General features: G+C 40.0%; 1 protein-coding gene across 1 annotated transcript in view; it reads right to left on the minus strand.

Moving 5' to 3' along the window:
- ULK4 (unc-51 like kinase 4) overlaps window positions 1-18,555 on the minus strand; it is a 550,770-nt gene that overhangs the window by 312,644 nt on the left and 219,571 nt on the right. The window contains exon 28 of the mRNA XM_081246952.1: window positions 8,282-8,374. Coding sequence (XP_081103078.1) covers window positions 8,282-8,374 — 93 coding nt within the window. The remainder of the gene's footprint in view (window positions 1-8,281; window positions 8,375-18,555) is intronic.

Raw genomic sequence — 18,555 nt, forward strand, 5'->3', positions numbered from 1 at the left:
CTACAGATAAGGATGCCTTGTGAAACACGAAAGCTTTACTGAACCCCAACTCGGATTTACCAGCACTCTATTGTACACAACTGGGGAACCACTACTTTTAAAGGTATACAATAAACTCTAAGTGGTTGCCTTGTAAATGTCACACCAAAAAAGCAATCTGAAACCATCCACTTCTGACCCCGAAATAGCTGCTAAGTATTCATGTAACCATGAATTCACATCTGTGTTGAAAGAAAACAATGAGAAAAGATTCCTTTGTTGAAATAAGCATCCTGTCTAAAGTCCAGGGGTCACAAACTCAACAGGGTCACAAATCAAAAAATCATTTACAAGGAAAGCAGACAGACCTCCTAATACATGTGTATACACTCCAGATTTCCCTACAACCAGACAGTATAACATAAACACATCTATCTATAAAATCTTTCATAAGAATGTAAGGTATATTTTACCTTCAAAAAATAGTTAACAACAGTGGGAGATCTATCAAGATGGCTGAAGAGGAGGATGTGGACCTCAACTTCCCCCACAAACACATCAAAAATACATCCACATGAGGAACAATTCTCACTGAAAACTAACTGGAAACTGGCAAAAAAGACTTCTGTACAACTAAGGCTGGGATAAAGATCCACAAGTAATTGGGTAGGAAGGGAAGAAAAGCAATCAGGCTGGGACCTGTGCCACTGGGAGGGAACTCAGAGGAAAGCGGAAGATACACGGGTGGAGACCCGCCCTGGGGAGGGAGTGCTGTGAGCCACAGATTGGGCCCCAACCCTGGGGTCCTACACAGGGGAGATGAGCCCCCTTGGCTGGCTGGAGGACCACTGGGACCAACAGGAGGGCTGTGGGAAGCCTGGACTCCACGCCTGCACAAGTGCATGCTGGCTTGTCCCCAAGGCAGGATGGAGAGTGCAAACTGAGGACTGCTCTAGGGGAGTGAGCGGCTGTGAGGGACAAAGGGGACTTGGACTCATTGTGTCTGAGCAGAGCAAGGGAAAACAACTGCTGGTGCCTCTGCAGGAGGCACACTGGAGACAGATCGAACCTCTGTCTGCAGCTGACATGAGCCAAAAGCCCCCACGGGACCCCTTACTTCAGCACTGCCCCCTCTGGGACAAGGGTCCCAGGGCAAGGAGCAGGGAAGGCACACGCTTAAAGGCAAAGCGCCAGCTCCGGCCCGACTGTTAGGGCCTCTGCTCTACAACCTGGGATCAGATCCTGCCCCTGTTAGGTGGTGACGGCCACTGAGCAGAGGGGTGGTCCCGCCTCACACCTGGTGGTGCCAGTTCTAGCCCCTCCATCTCCAGCTCCACCCCCACCTAGGAAAGAGCTTCCAGCACACACTGAGGAATATGTGACTTGAGTCCACATCAATCCAGATCTCCCACGAAAGGTACTGGGCACGCGCAGTCTACGGAGGGATGCTCCCATATAAGGACAACACTTCAAGACAGCAACCTCTAAGTGTTTCACCTAAATTTACAGAGGCAGAGTAAGTTAAGCAAAATGAAAAGGTAGAGAAACAGGTCTCAGTTGAAAGAGCAAAAGAAAATCCTCTTGTTTGCACGTTGTAATCACCTGGTGAGCTTCACAAACTACTGATGTCTATGTCCAGCCTTAGAGACTGTGATTTAATTGGCCTGGGATATGGCCTGGGTTTTAGACTTTTTAAAAGATCCCCAGATGATATTATGTACCCTGTGATGAAGCAATTCCTGTTCTCATTATTTATCTTATCCATATATATACACACGTGATGAATAATTAATTCATTAATTATTAATTGTAGCCTTGTTTTATAATGCCAACAGACTAGAAAAACATAAATGTTCACCAAAAGGTGACTTGATAAATAAACACGGAATATTCATAAAATGTAATACTATGTATCCGTTCTTTTAAAAAAGTACAGATGGTATGTGAATTATATCTCAGTAAAGCTGTTATACATATTTTTGAAAAGAAGTACAGAATGGTGCAGTTGACATACTACCATATATGTGAAAGATAATATACACACACACACACAAACTGGTCAAAGGGTGGCTATCTCCTGGGGTGAAGGTATGCTTTTCTATGTAAACTCTTTCAAATACTGAAATTTAAAATGTGTTATGTATTTACTCTTAAAAAATAAATTTTAAAAATTAAAATGAAACTTAAAATCAGTCTGGTCATATCATTCTCCAGGCAAACAGAATTTTTATAAGCTAACGTTCAAAGGGGCATGAGGGAACATTTTGGAATGATAGAAATACTCTATCTTGATAGTGGTGATGGTTGCACGATTGTGTGTGTTTCTCAAAACTGAGAGAACTGCATACCTAAAATGAGTGAATTTTACTCTATGTAAGCTTATACTTCAATAAACCTGACTTTAAAAAAAAATTTAAAAGCTTACATGACAACCAGACCTTGTGAACAATGTTAGTAGGAATGTAAATTGGTACAACCAATTTGGAAAACTGCTTGGCAGTATCTACTGGATCTGGGCAAGCACAAGCTCTGTGAGACAGTATTTCCATTCTAGAAGGGATACACAATGGAGACACATACATGGATTCACAAGTAGCATACAAAGTAACAGCCATGGTCACGCTACTCACGACAGCAAAAAAAAAAAAAAAAAATAGGAATAGTGCAGACACTGTTAGAAGTAAAACGGATTAGTGGCCTGTAATGTATTTGTGCAATGGAAAGCCAAGCAGGAGGTGTTTCAGTTTGAAGGGCGGCATTGCCAAGACCAAGAACTGATGGCAAGGAGCATGAGCAAAAAGCAAAATACAAATGGCCCTTAACCATATAAAGAAATATTCAACTTCACTCATGAAAAGGAAAATGCAAATTACAATTACAATGAAATAACCTCTCATCACCCTGGCAAAGTTCCAAAGTTTAACAACAAATTCTGATAGCAAGGTTGTAGGGGGCCAGGCATCCTCAAACATGTCTTTTGGAGATGCAAAATGGTAAAGTCCCCACCATAGGGCAATTTGGCTGACCCTGAAAAAAAAATTTTAAGTGCATTTATCCTTTGATACACAAATACCGTATCTAGGGATTTAGCCTGTAAGACGTACATGCATACATACAAAATGAAGTATGAATATAAGATTATTAATTCTTTGCTCTATCACTAGATTAGAAAGAACTCAAGTCTATCCATTAGACATTAATGAGACAAAGTATGGTATATCTATACAATGGAAGAGTTTATAACTGTAAAACACAACGTGGAAGCTCTCTATGTATCAACATAGAAACAAAATTGGGGGAAAAAGTCATAGGGTAGAAAAACATACATAATATGCTATTTGTGTGTGAAAGGGAGAAATGAGAAAACACACAGTCACATTAGTTTGCCTTTGGACATAAAAGGAATAAAGCAGTCAGCCGTAAGGGATATAATGGGAAGATGAGGAAAGACCACAGTGGACAGAGGAAGGAACAGGTCTTCTCGGTATTATCTTTTTATATTGTTTTTTCCCCCCAAATAGAAATGTATTACCCATTTCAAAATGTTGGATTTAAAATTCATTTTTGAAAAAAAAGAAAATCCAGTTAGGGAAATAAAAAATTTCCTTTCCCCCCCTCCCCCTTCAAGGTATATGAATGGATTTTGCAAAATGCACACAGGTTGCTAGGGCCTGTGGGATCTAGAACCTCCCTTTAGAAGGGGTTGGGGGAAAGAGCAGGTGGGTGGAAATAGGCCTTTAATGCTTTGCTCTTGACCTCTGGAGCCTCAGCCAAAATCAACATGAGACAACGCTCATTTTAATATCCTGTTTCAAGAGAAAAGGCAAACAAGAGAGAACAGTGAATACAGAAAGAAACCCTACAAAAGGCAGAGTGGTATTTAAATGGGGTTTGGGGGTGATAAACAATTTCAGTTTACAAAATTATTAGGGTATCTTTGTAGAGCAGTATTCAAAATGTATCTTGCCCTTTCAAACCCTTACACAGTTGTGTTTATTATAGCTAAAACATAATTTAATTTTAAAACCATTTTTCTCATTTTAAAAATTATTTGCCTAGGCAGAAATCTTTGTGTATATATGAGTTTTTCTCTTGAACAGATACGTAGAAGTAGAACTGACGGGTGAAGGCTATGGACCTTTTACAATTGAATTTAGTGAATAAATATTAAGAGGTTCGAGTTTATCAGTAGATAAGTGAATGCAAAATGAAATGAAATCCCATTTTCATCCCTAACTTTGGCAAAGATATTGCCAAGAGTGTGAATAAATACTGATACGAAAAGATCTTCAAATAATTTTGATAAATGAAAAGGCAAATTTCAGAAAAACACATACCCAATGATACTATCTATGATTTTTTTAAAAAACTGACCACCACAAAGCAAAGCTATTTAAATTCAGTATATACATACTGAATTTAAATAGCCCCCAAAAGAGTTCAGGAAGGACACCCACCAAAATAATAACAAGTATTAGCCCTGGGAGAGAGACCTGTGTAGCAGTGGTGGGGAATGAGGAAGCCCAGGGGACCTCTTGATTATAGTGTTGGAATTTAATACAAAGACAATATATTCAAGTATTAATTATGCAAGGAAAACAAAGAAAAAAGTTTATAAAAATTAATCCATTGAATTCTGCTTATAAACTAAAAAAAAATAAACTGACTTCTAAACCTAGTGTCTAACCATTTTAAAATAAAAAGGTTATAGGTCGTCAGTTATCTGTTTCCACCCCACTAGGTTTTTTCCCTCAATATGAGGAAATTCAGATGAATTTAATAAAGAGTTGGCAAGAAGAGAAAGGAGCCTGAAAACATGCCACATCAATAAGCAAGAGTCAACATAAAAAAAAGGAAATGCAATCTGTTCAATCTAATGAAAGGATAAAATCAGTATACAATATTCCCACTTGGTATCAAAGGTCCAGAAAAGAAACAACTATCTGAATTTGGCTTTAACTCCTAACACAGATTCACTCTTTAGACATAAATTTCTTCTGTAGGAATAGAGAATGGTGCCTTCTGAGTGAGAAATTTAGAAGGCTCATTGGACAGACTTTTAAAAGACTACAGAAACACAGGTTTCAGAATTGCCAACAATATAAAGGGTTAAGTGCCCCCCAAATTCTTTTGCAACGTGGCACAGGGAGTACAGAGTAATGTTTATATGTCACTCTCTGGAAACAAATGAGGCTGCTCACAGCAGGACACAGGGCTGAGAGCTGTGACAGGCCCCACACTGTGGCTGACCTGAAGACCCAGAGCACCAGGGAAGCCCTGCGACTGGGTCATGGCATACCCCGGGCCCTGGCACACCCCTTGCGAAGGTTGTCTTAGGTCAGCCTTTCACTCAATACAGATACTCTACAAATAGCCTTTCTTGCTCAGTACTAACAATATGATGCTGGCTCATCACTATGCAGGACTTGTAAACAGAAGACCAGGTGAAATCCAGGTGGTTGAGACTGTATGATTTAGTTCTCTGAGAAAGATCAAAGGGAAACTCTACAGGTGCGCTACACCTACAGGTACAGGATCCAAACCAAAAGGTCCTCACACATCATCCATACAACCAAAACTAGTCTTCTTGTTTGAAAGCAACAACTCTTCTCTTGCCTTTCTGCAGAGCTGGGTGCTCACTGACAAACCCTTCTTTGCAAGTGTGAAGCAGCTGCTGCTACCCTAGGCAACTAGCACTAAAAAAATTGGTATCATCACAGGTAGGGTCTTCAACAAAGACAAAAAGCTGTCCACTACTCAATCAAAGTATGTCAACTAAAAAAATAAATAAATAATAAGGACTTAACTGGTGGCGCACAGGTTAAGATTCCCCCTGCCAATGCTGGGAACGCGGGTTCAAGCTCTAGTCAGGGAAGGTCCCACATGCCACGGAGCAATGAAGCCCGTGCACCACAACTACTGAGCCTGCACTCTAGAGCCCACGAGCCACAACTACTGAGCCCACGTGCCACAACTATGGAAGCCTGTGCGCCTAGAGCCCGTGCTCTGCAACAAGAGAAGCCAACACAATGAGAACCCCATGCACCACAACAAAGAGTAGCCCCAGTTTGCTGCAACTAGAGAAAGCCCACATGCAGCCACAAAGACCCAATGCAGCCACAAATAAACAAATAAATTTATTTTTTTTAAAAAAACATTAATTCTTTTAAAAAAACAGAAAAATTATAGTCTATAAATACTACAGAGATTTAATAAATAATTGTTCAGTACAATGAGGTGAGAACTGGCTTTTTAAAGTATATGTGTTTATTTTTGTGTATGGTGTTAGGGAGTGTTCTAATTTCATTCTTTTACATGTAGCTGTCCAGTTTTCCCAGCACCACTTATTGAAGAGGCTGTCTTTTCTCCATTGTATATTCTTGCCTCCTTTGTCATAGATCAGGGGACCATATGAGCGTGGGTTTATCTCTGGGCTTTCTATCCTGTTCCATTGATCTATATTTCTGTTTTTGTGCCAGCACCATACTGTCTTGATTACTGTAGCTTTGTAGTATAGTCTGAAGTCAGGGAGCCTGATTCCCCCAGATCTGTTTTTCTTTCTCAAGATTGCTTTGTCTATTCAGGGTCTTTTGTGTTTCCACACCAATTGTGAAACTTTTTGTTCTACTTCTGTGAAAAATGACATTGGTACTGGATAGGGATTGCACTGAATCTGTAGATTGTTTTGGGCAGTAGAGTCATTTACACAAAAATATACTCAAAATGGATTAAAGTTTAAATGTAAGGTCAGACACTATAAAACTCTTAGAGGAAAACATAGGCAGAACACTCTTTGACATAAATCAAAGCAAGATCCTTTTTGACCCACCTCCCAGAGAAACAGAAATAAAAACAAAAATAAACAAATGGGACCTAATGAAACTTAAAAGCTTTTGCACAGCAAAGGAAACCATAAACAAGACCAAAAGACAACCCTCAGAATGGGAGAAAATATTTGCAAACGAATCAACGGACAAAGGATTAATCTCCAAAATATACAAGCAGCTCATGCAGCTCAATATCATAAAAACAAACAACCCAATCCAAAAATGGGCAGAAGACCTAAATAGACATTTCTCCAAAGAAGACGTACAGATTGCCAACAAACACATGAAAGGATGCTCAGCATCACTAATCATTAGAGAAATGCAAATCAAAACTACAATGAGGTATCACCTCACACCAGTCAGAATGTTCATCATCAAAAGATCTACAAACAATAAATGCTGGAGAGGGTGTGGAGAAAAGGGAACCCTTTTGCACTATTGGTGGCAATGTAAATGGATACAGGTACTATGGAGAACAGTATGGAGGTTCCTTAAAAAACTAAAAACAGAACTACCATACGACCCAGCAATCCCACTACTGGGCATATACCCTGAGAAAACCATAATTCAAAAAGAGTCATGTACCACCAATGTTCATTGCAGCTCTATTTATAATAGCCAGGACATGGAAGCAACCTAGTGTCCATCGACAGATGAATGGATAAAGAAGACGTGGCACATATATACAATGGAATATTACTCAGCCATAAAATGAAACGAAATCGAGTTATTTGTAGTGAGGTGGATGGACCTAGAGACTGTCATACAGAGTGAAGTCAGGAAGAGAAAAACAAATACCATATGCTAACACATATATATGGAATCTAAAAAAAAAAAATGGCTCTGAAGAACCTAGGGGCAGGACAGGGATAAAGACGCAGATGGAGAGAATGGACTTGGGGATGCGGGGAAGGGGAAGGGGAAGCTGGGATGAAGTGAGAGAGGGGCACGGACATATCTACACTACCAAACGTAAAATAGATAGCTAGTGGGAAGCAGCTGCATAGCACAGGAGACCAACTCAGTGCTGTGTGACCACCTAGAGGGGTGGGATGGGGAGGGTAGGAGGGAGACACAAGAGGGAGGGGATATGGGGATATATGTATACGTATAACTGATTCACTTTGTTATACAGCAGAAACGAACACAACATTGTAAAGCAATTCTACTCCAATAAAGATGGTAAAAAGAATAAAAGTATATGTGTTAGTATCTTCTCTTTAAAGAATTTATAATTTTAAAGCATTATGAATTCCACAGTATGCAAACTCTAATAAAGAATAAAAATATGAGAATATGACCCAAAACACCACAGATGACAGATACTACAAACCATAAAACATGAAAATTTACCACTTTGGTAACTCAAAACATAAGCCTTGTAGAACCTCATCATCTTTAACAACATTTTCAGAACACAGAAAATTCACTTTCTAGATGAGAAGCAAAGAAAAGAAAAGTCGAAGTGACAGTGCCTGGTCAAAGTTGGATTGTGTTCAGTCACGGCAACTAGCAGCTTCAGAGCATATGCTGGTATGGGGTCAGGCTCCGTGAGGATGTGCTCGTACCTGAAATGACAACGTGATTAAAAAACACTCAGTGCTTTTGTCACTTAACGTTCCCTCTGAACAACAGAGACAATATTCCATGTTTTAAACATGTGGAAGAAAATAGATACTGAAGTAAATGTATGAGATATAGGACCGGCACTCGCCAATGGTGGTGATGATACTGACCTACCTCACAGAGCAGAGATGTTGGGAAAATTCAATGAGACAATCCAGGTAAAATGATTAGTACTGAGCTGCGCACACCGTAAGAGACCCAGAAACATTAGGCATTTGTGTCGTGTGTCGCCAAGACCACCCTCACATTCAGGGATTCTAGAGGACTCATGAGACTCACATACGGTTGTATTTATAGTACAGACTTAGTACAGCAGGACAGCAAGGGCACACAGCTGAGTCATAAGGGAGACAGACACAGGTGGAGGCTGGAAGATGACACGTGCAAACTTCCTTATCCTCTCTCCCTCCCACGAGCGGTCACACAGAGCACAGTCTCCCGCCAGACACAAAAAGCAGCATGTGTGTGTGATGTTACTGCCCAAGGAAGCGCATTAGACACTCAAGTGACCAAGGTATTTATCACATGGGGCTGGTCACACAGGCAACCTAACATGTATCAAAAATCCCAGACTCAGGGCTTCCCTGGTGGCGCAGTGGTTGAGAGTCCGCCTGCCGATGCAGGGGACACGGGTTCGTGTCCCGGTACGGGAAGATCCCACATGCCGCGGAGCAGCTGGGCCCGTGAGCCATGGCCGCTGAGCCTGCGCGTCCGGAGCCTGTGCTCCGCAACGGGAGAGGCCACAACAGTGAGAGGCCCGCGTACCGCAAAAAAAAAAAAAAAAAAAAATCCCAGACTCCCAGAATGAAAGCAGGCATCCAGCATAAACCATACTGTCTGCACAAACAGTCTGGGCACAGTGGACTACCCTCATCAGTTAAACACTGACTGGCGGCTCTCTGAGAGCCAAGTTCCAAGATGGCAGCCAAGGCCAACCTTGCAAACGGGGCTTTCTCAGGAGAGCAGTCTCAGATCTGCTCTGTCAACTCTTTGCTGAATGACATTCTTATCAATACTTTAGAACCTGAAATGAAAAGTATTACCAGGGAGAATAAAACTCAAAATGTCTTCATCAAAAGTTTCCACTGTGCTCCCATGTTATTTGCTAGATATAGAGCTGGCCTGTATACTGTGTGTGACCTACTTAGGTTCAGCTATCCAGTAAACAATACCATGTAGATGCTCAATTAATAAGCACCAAATGAATGAATGAATAAATGGACAAACTAACCAATCAACTTTACGACTTAACTCTCCAGAACAACCAACTAACGAGGGAGCAAAACATCTCCAAAAATCCAAAATGTGTATTTAAAATTCCATGACATGAAGCAGATGTTTTATCCTCTAGAGAAAAGGGCCCCAGGCTCTTACTCAGAGCCTATTTACTCTCATTTTGGAAATCATTACATGACAAGCTTAATTATGCAGCCTCTAAGCCCACAGTCTTTAAAAAAGGAGCCAATAAAGGGAGGAGAGGGACTATTACAGAAAGACAACCCAAGAATTACAAGAAGTGGGGCTTGAAAGCATAGGAAAAACAAAAGGAAGCAAACCCAAGAACTCCTAGCAGAAAGCAGTCCAGGGAGCATTTAACGCAGAGGAAGCAGCCGCTCATCCCCCAATGGGACCTGAGGGCCCATTACACACCATAATGTTCAAAACGGGGGTAGTGAGTCAAGAAAATGTTAAACTGGGTAGAGTACTCTGTTTAAGGAGCCAGGAAGAACCATATTTTAGTAATTTTTCTTATGAAATATTTTTAAATTACAGCAATTAAACATTCACCCATGTACAACAAAGATAAAAGACAAAATACCAATCGTTCATAAATAAAATATTAACAAATAAAAATCAAATTGAGGAAAATCAGACATTTTATCATACGAATAAAACAAAAATCAAGGAACATCTTTAGAGGTGATAAAAACGTATTTGTAAAATTAACATACAATTCGAAATTTTTTAAAAAAGGGACAACTCGGCATTTTCCTTTTCTTAACGGTCTCATAAAATAAAAAGCTCTTATCATCGTCAGTTGGGGGCACCCAAGACTACCTTTAGGTTCAATGATTTGCTAGACGGACTCACAGAACTCAGAAAAGCTATTATGCCCCCGATTGCGGTTTATTACAGAGAAAGGATACTGGTTAAAATCAGCCAAGATGAAAGGCACATAGTACAGAGTCCAGGAGGGACCAGGCACAAGCTTCTAGCTGTCCTCTCCCAGTGGAGTTGTGTGGACAGAGCTTAATCCTCCCAGCAACAATGCGTGACAACACGTGTGAAGTACTGCCAGCCAGGGAAGCACTGGTGTCCAGGGTTTTATTAGCGGTCAGTCCCTTAGGTGTGGAGTGCCTGTGTGGCTAACCTCTGTCTCCAGCCCCTCGGAGGGTCAAGCTGATATGGTGTGGCCCAATGCCCCGCCGTTAATTCACATTGTTAGCGTGAATTATCTGGCATGGCTCAAGGCCCCAGGGATACAGACTTTCTTATCAGGAAGGATATTCCAAAGGCTCAGAAGTACTCTTCCAGAAGGGAGTCAAGAGCCACTTTCTTCATAATGTGCAGGGTTTGAACCACCCCACACCTGCTGAGCTAAGCGTTTGCCGCACACATCCTTACCAGGGAAACTGAGGCACTGCTGAGTTTATAGTGTGGCATTAAAGTCAGAGATAAGAGAAGAATGCACTCTTCCACTGATTACTGGTATTTGCAAATTGTCAGCCAGAGAATTTCAACAGAAGTAGGGGTAAGAAGCTTCTTAGGAGTCACTCACATACCCCAGATGACCAGCTCCCCTCGTCCCCACTCCCAGATTTACTGGAATCACTGAGGAAAGGACCACAAAACTATGAATTTTAAAAAGCTGCCCATGGGATGTCCTTACTCACATGTTTGTATAGAAAGCAGAGGAGAATATATGGACAATTAGTTAGAAATATAATAGAGAAAACAATCTCAAGAGGACTGAAAAATATGAAATATTTTTAAAGGGACTTAAGAATATGTAGAACCTACATTTAAAAACAAAACACTGATGAACCTTTTACTGTCTGAAATACAAATGTGTTGAGGTTGTCTGAAGGTTATCTAACCTTGAAACAGGAGGGAAGGATGAAGCTTGTACCAGCCTAACGCGTAACAATTTTCCCAAAGAACATTGCTATGTTTTTTCCCCCTCGGAAAAAGAAGGGTAAATTTTATAATGGATATGCTTAGAATGGAATATTGATATATTGAACATATTTTAGATAGGTTTCTAATGGTCCGCAAGAACTAGCCAAAAGAATGCTGTGATTTATTAAGCTTGTCTTTCTCAAGAGAGAGAATGCAACTGAGCTGATAATAATTGTATTTTGTACTCCTCTGAATGAGACTTGGCAGGAAAACAGAACCAAAAAAAGATAACCCCAGACTCCTGAAATGGCTATAAAGGAGAGTGACCAGTGAGGAGCTGGCCCACTTGGATGGACGGGGGCTGGAGAGGAGCAGTCCAAGTGCCCTGAGCCCAGCCAGAGACTGCGATCGCTATCGACATGAGAGCATGCTGCCCAGATAGTGTCCCAACACCCCTCTCTTCCACTTCTAGGATCCTCCCCAAATAAGGGATCTTTGCTAGGTCCCAAACAGCTGAAAACCAGGCAAGAAAAGCCATTCATACTAAATTCTCTATCCAAGAGGAGAGAAAAGTGCTAAAAATCACATATTCAGGGATCCGAGGGATAGACACTTCCCTACCTTGTCAAGTGCCTGGAGTAACCAGTGTCAAGCAGGTAGGCTGGAAGAACATTGAAACAGGCTACCTAAATAACTCTGATTATTGTGAGGAGTTATTCTGGGGGTGTGACCAAAGAATTGGCCACATGGAAAGAAGTGCCTATTTCATTGAGGGAAAGGGGAGGCACCATATCATAAAAAGGTCCACTCTGCTGGAATTAAACCCTAAACTCACATTTCACATGTCAACGGAGTGTATTCTGAGAATTTGGGAGGAAAGAGTGATTCCAGGATATCCAAGGAATTTTAAGGACAGATACAATTAGGAAGAACCTGCTAAAAGAAAAGCTAAAGTACTTTACAAAACCACTAGAATTGTTAAGTGTAGCATGGGATCAAGAATAGACACACAAATTAAAAGGAAAGAAAGGTGACCCAACACTGGACAAGAAAGAGTCATCACAGAAAGGGAGACAGAATGGTCAGGCCATATCTTAAGAAAATGTATCATCAATAAATTAAAAATTCAAGTACAAATTTTTACCTTTGTTGAAATACTAAAATGAGTAAATATTCACATATTCTTAGGTGAGAAGGCCTCTATAGCCTGACAACAAAGAGAAATGAATCCAAAAAATATTCACAGTTTTAAAGTTTTTAAGTAGTAAATGTTTCTCAGTGGCAAAACCACCATAAACAAATCAAATGCAGGAAAATTTATTTGCAGAATATTGGTATATTTTATACATTCTTAATACATAAAGAGCTATTTACAAACCAACAACCATCCCACCAAAAAAAAAAAGTACAAAATCCACCTAAGAAGAATATAAATGGCCAACAAATATGGGGAGAAAATTGTCAGCATCATGACTATCTGAAGGAATGCAAGCTGAAGCTAATAAGAGTACAGAAAAACAGGCAGTTTCATAAACAGAAGATGGTAGTATACACCATTTTGTCATCTTCAAAAAAAAATTGTCAAAACATATCAAATGCCCTTAATATGTATTTAATTTTCAATGCAGTGGTTCCACATCTAGAGATTCAACAAAAGGAAATCAGTATGCACCCAAAGATGTAGCCCTAAAAATGGTCTTTGTAGCAGTACATATAATAGTGAAATACTGGGAAAATCCTAGATATTTACTAACCAGGAATTGTTTAATGATTTTAAAACATTTATAAATGTAGGTACAGGTAAGTAGATTACAAGACAGTCAATAAAAGAGTGTTATATAAGTATAGATACAGATATTCACAGTATGACGTCTGCGGGTAGGAGGAAGACACAGGTTCCAAGGAGGAAATTTCAGAAAGTACTAAGTAAATCTCACCAGGAATGGAGAAACCATAGAGTGGAGAAGGCAGATGTTAACATAAAATGGTAGGCAAGAGGCAAAACACTGAGAGTCTTGAATGGCTGGGTAAGAATTATTAATGTTATTTTCTGCAACCTAAAGGTTTCAAGGTTTCTGAGCAAAGGAAGCTATGAGGAAGGCATTATGTTAAAATGCATTTGTAACAGTGCAAGGTGGATTCCAGGCTTAAAGAGTTTAAAGGAAGGAGATGTGTGGGGTTAGATAAAGAGAAGGCTGCCAAACAGTAAAAGCATGGAGGTGAAATCTACCTTTGGAGAAGGTTGAGGACTTTCCTTGGACTGCTGTGAGAAAGGGGAAGATAACCTACTCTTTTGGGCATTTTCTGTACAGGTTCTTCCAAAATTTGTACTAGGTGATATCTTGAGTCAACTCCAAAATTTTATGAACTGAGAGAGGGCATAAATCAAATAAATAGTTGATATCTTGAGACTTTCCAATCTTGTGTTTTTATGTGACCTAAGTTCTACGCGACACTCTATTGTCTTGCATGGATGCATAGATACTTAAGCATATCAGTAGTTACATGGATACATAAGTGGATGGAGAAATAAACAATGGTGGGAAGATACATACACATATATATATATATATATATATATATATAAAACATTTTTTAAGTGAGAGAAAGATAGGTAAGACTTCAAAATAAGTATTAAAAATAATTTCAGATAGTAAGCCCTAATGTCTAGGCTTCTTCGATAGAATCAACAGCAAATTTTCATTATGAAGGCCTGAAAGGCTAAAAAAAAACAACCAAACAATGACTTCACTAAAGCAACACTTAAGGTTTACAAAATATTATCCAAAGAACTGGAGCACTAGAATTATTCTGATTAAGAAGGATGAAAGTGCCTTTACCTTTACTCTAACTCCCAAATTATCCCAGTTCAGATTCCCATAGGTTGTACCCCCAAAAGAGGAAAAATCACTCCACCTAAATGCACTGATTTAGGTACACACTCAAAACATAAAAGGATTAAGTAAAAAGAACAAAGTGGAACTTTCTTTTGGTGCAAAAATATTTAATTAAATATTATCTGCAAAAAAAAACTTATCTAAGGAATGGCCAACAATGAAATACTCCTATATATTCTGATTCCCATCAAAGATGGTCAAGTTCATGCCTATTTTAACATAGAATACTTGTAGTTAAGGGAGACAAAGATGCAATACAGAAACATCTGGATGTCCTGAGCCACCAACACAGAAATCAGGTAGTGAAACTCATGACTTTTGCTGGATATTATTTCAGAGACATCAACTCTACAGTGTGTTGCAACTAATAAAATCCATTTATAAATTCAAATTTCTAAAAGGAAATACAATTCTAAGTTGTCAAGGATACAGTCCTTTCTGAGATTTTAAAAAACAAAGCCTTAATAATTTATGAAGTCATTATGGCCCTGATGATTGTACAGGTCACAAGAGGATTGTAAAAAAAAAAAAAAAGACAGCACTCACTTTCCCCAGGAGAGAAATGCTGAATGTCCTACTGTCATAAAAACACTGTAAACACATTTATATCAGCATGGTCTCTTTTCAATACAAAACACTCAAAGCTAAAGAAAAATATGAAAATAGAACAAAACGTGTTGGCAAAGTGGTTCCAGTCTACCAAAGGCAAATTGCTCAGCGCATTTTTTCCCCACGGCTTGCTGCCTGGCATAAAGCCTTCCCTAACTATGCTACTGAAATAAAATAAAATAGGCCCTCCCTCCATTTCCCCTTGTCGATTAAAAAAAAAAAAAGCGTAACCTAAAAGTTGAGAATTATGTTTTATTTGGCAGACTTGTTGAGGACTTGCCTGAGAGGCAGCCTCTCAGGTCGCTCTGAGGAACTACTCCAGAGAAGTAAGGGAGGAGCCAGGATATACAGGAGTTTTTGCAACAAAAACCAGGCAGATAGTCGGAACATCAAAAGATTACTGTCAATTAAAGGAAAACCAGACACCTCAAGTGAATGAATCTAGCACTTTTCTCTGTATGGGAAGATGCACGAGTCTGGGCTGAGTGAAATCATTCCTTTGATAGGCACCTTAGCTATCTGGGGCCAGTGTCCTGCTTTTCTCCACCCTGAATCCCCCCAGGGTGCACAGCCTGGGGTGGTGGCAGTGGCTGAGGGCTTGATGGCCACAACATCCTTTGTTTACTGACACGGCAGGTGTCACTCTCTACCTACTTACACCATTTTCTGTATTTTCTTCAGAGCACTCACAATTAACTGAAATCACCTTATATATTTATTTATCTACTGCTTTGTCTCACCCACTATACTGTAAGAACACCGAGGGGCAAGGATTCAATCTTTCTCACCACTGTATTCTGAGTTCCTGGCACATAGAAGTCACTTGATATATCATTTATATGATAAACGGGAGAAAGGAGGGAGAGAAGAGGAGAGAAAGGGTTTTAAACGTCCTATGAACAATCACACAAGGTAGTTCAAATTACATTATTTACATTTGTAGGAATATTAGAGTTTCCTCTTCCCCAAGAGTAGTGATGTGTTTCCTGAGTGGAGGATGTAGTCCTATTTATAGCTAAGTACTGAAAGAGCAATGCTCTCCCCTTACGTAACAAGTGTCAGAAAAAAAAGTTCAAAGAGTCAGCAGAGGACTACTTTCAATGTTAAGATTTCACTGATAATGACTTTGATATAAAACTTCGGAGAGGTGCTGATTTTAATTAATAAGGTCACTCTGAGCTTAAGTTTCATTAAATATTGCCTCTTCTCTTCTGCATGAACCTTTAAAATTAAATCTTCTCTCTTTGCTGGAAAAAGTCATGGTAATTTTCTGAGTATATGTGGTTTATCTTTCTTCCCAGAAAAAAACTTTTCCTCATTAACCATACAGATAGCAGTTATGCTCCTGGCATTTCAACTATCTTGAAGAAAGGAGGAGAAATGGGAAGCAGGAAGGGGAAGGAGGAAGTGAGGGCACACACACCAAGTCAATGGCAGGGCCAAGATTTGCAAACACATATATTCTAATCACAAGATCCACATTACCAATGAACACTACTACCAACTTCAACAAGCAGATGGTTTTCTCAAGCTGGTGGCCAAAGAGGAAGTCAGAGTAATGGCAAGCATGAAGGAGATTTGACAAACCACTGTTGACTTGAAGATGGAGGGGCCACGTGAAAAGAATTTCGGGCACCTAAAAGAACATGAGGCAGCACAGAAACAGTGACTTTGGTCCTGCATCTGTATACTGGGATGAATAATGGCCCCCAAAAGATATGTCCAAGTGCTGACCCCCTACAAATGTGACCTTATTTGGGAAAAGGGTCTTTACAGAAGTAGGTAAGGATCTCGAGGTAAGATCACCCTGAATTTAAGGGCAGGCCCTACATATAATGGCAGATGTCCTACAAGAGAGAGGCAGAAGCGATTTACAGATGTAGGTAAGGATCTCGAGGTAAGATCACCCTGAATTTAAGGGTAGGCCCTAAAGATAATGACAGATGTCCTTACAAGAGAGAGGCAGAGGCGAATGTGAGGCAGACACACAGGGCAGAAGGCCATGTGAAGACAGACACAGACTGGAGAGATGCTGCCATAAACCCAGGATGCCCGGCAGCCACCAGAAGCTGGGAGAGATGCGTGGATTCACCCTCAGAGTCTCTAAAAAGAACTAACCCTGCTGACACCTTGATGTCAGACTTCCAGCCTCCTAAACTGTGAGAGAATACATTTCTGTTGTTTTAAGCCGGTCGGTGTGTGGTAATTTGTTACAGCAGCCTTGAGAAACTAATACCACAAGAAACAGTTCTGCTAACAGCTTGAGTGTGCTGGGAAGCAGATTCCTCCCGGAGTCTTCACTCAAGGACTCAGCCCAGCAGACATGCAATTTCAGCAGCTCGAGATCCTGAGCTAGGAGCCCAGTCGCACGAAGTCAGACTCCTGCCCTACAGAGCATGACCTAATCAACAGATGTCAATTTAAGCTGCTAACTTTGTGTTAACTTGTTATGCACCAATAGAAAAACTAATAGAATATTTAGAGTTTAATTTTCTTGTATTATTAGTTAACACTGATAATCCAAAGTTAAAGTTTTGATGATGAGCATCCCTTTCTTGTTCCTGACATGGAAATGCCCATAATGGAATAGTATTTAAAGACTGTGATCAAAGGAATCTAGAGTTCTGGGTGATGTTAACAGATAAGCCTTAGTAAGTAGTGTCCTAATGTCATGTAATGTTGAGAAACCTTGAGCTTAAAAAAGTTAAATGGGTAAAACTCAAAAGCACACAGAATATTTCAGAAAGAACATGTGTTCCCCAGCACGTTCATAAACATGGTGTAGGCCCACAGTTTAAGAAAGGCAGCTTTGATATTTATTTAATTTATACTTAAACATTTATGACTTACATGACTTACAAACTTCTACGGTTAAAAAAATTATTAATTTATGAAAGATCTGGCTCTACCAGACAATACATTCCACAAAGGCAGAGGCTGTGCCTATCTTAGTTATTATTAGAAATATCCTATGAAATAAGATGGATACAATTAGTATCAGTGAATGAATGGGCTGATGAAGAGAGAAAACATTTTCTCCCAAGCTTATTTCACAGAACTCTCACATGCAGATTTCTGCTAGAAATAAGCTGGTCTGCTTACTGCCCACCACTCTGCCATTTCCACACCTTTGCTTACCCCATTCCTGCCTGGGGTAGCCACTCCTCTTCCATCCAAGCATACCCAGGTTTCAAAGTCTAACTCAAATACCAACTCTCTATATGTGGTTATTACATAATCCTCCACATACAAAAGGCACTAAACAAATGCTTGTAACTAAACTTCATCTCTTTAGAAAGCAAAGCATGCACAGTGAGAAGGGGTTAACAGTTCTTTGATATTCACAATTTATATAGTAAGCCATTCACTCATGTTATCTATGACAGATGGGGTGACACGTCAACTTGAGTGGGCCACAGGCCACCAATGTTTGATTACTGGTGTGTCACCAAACATTCAGGGTGTGTCAGTGAGAGTATTTCTGGATGAGATTAACG

Source organism: Mesoplodon bidens (genome assembly GCF_964165515.1).
Source record: "Mesoplodon bidens genome assembly, chromosome: 10".
Taxonomy (NCBI): domain Eukaryota; kingdom Metazoa; phylum Chordata; class Mammalia; order Artiodactyla; family Ziphiidae; genus Mesoplodon; species Mesoplodon bidens.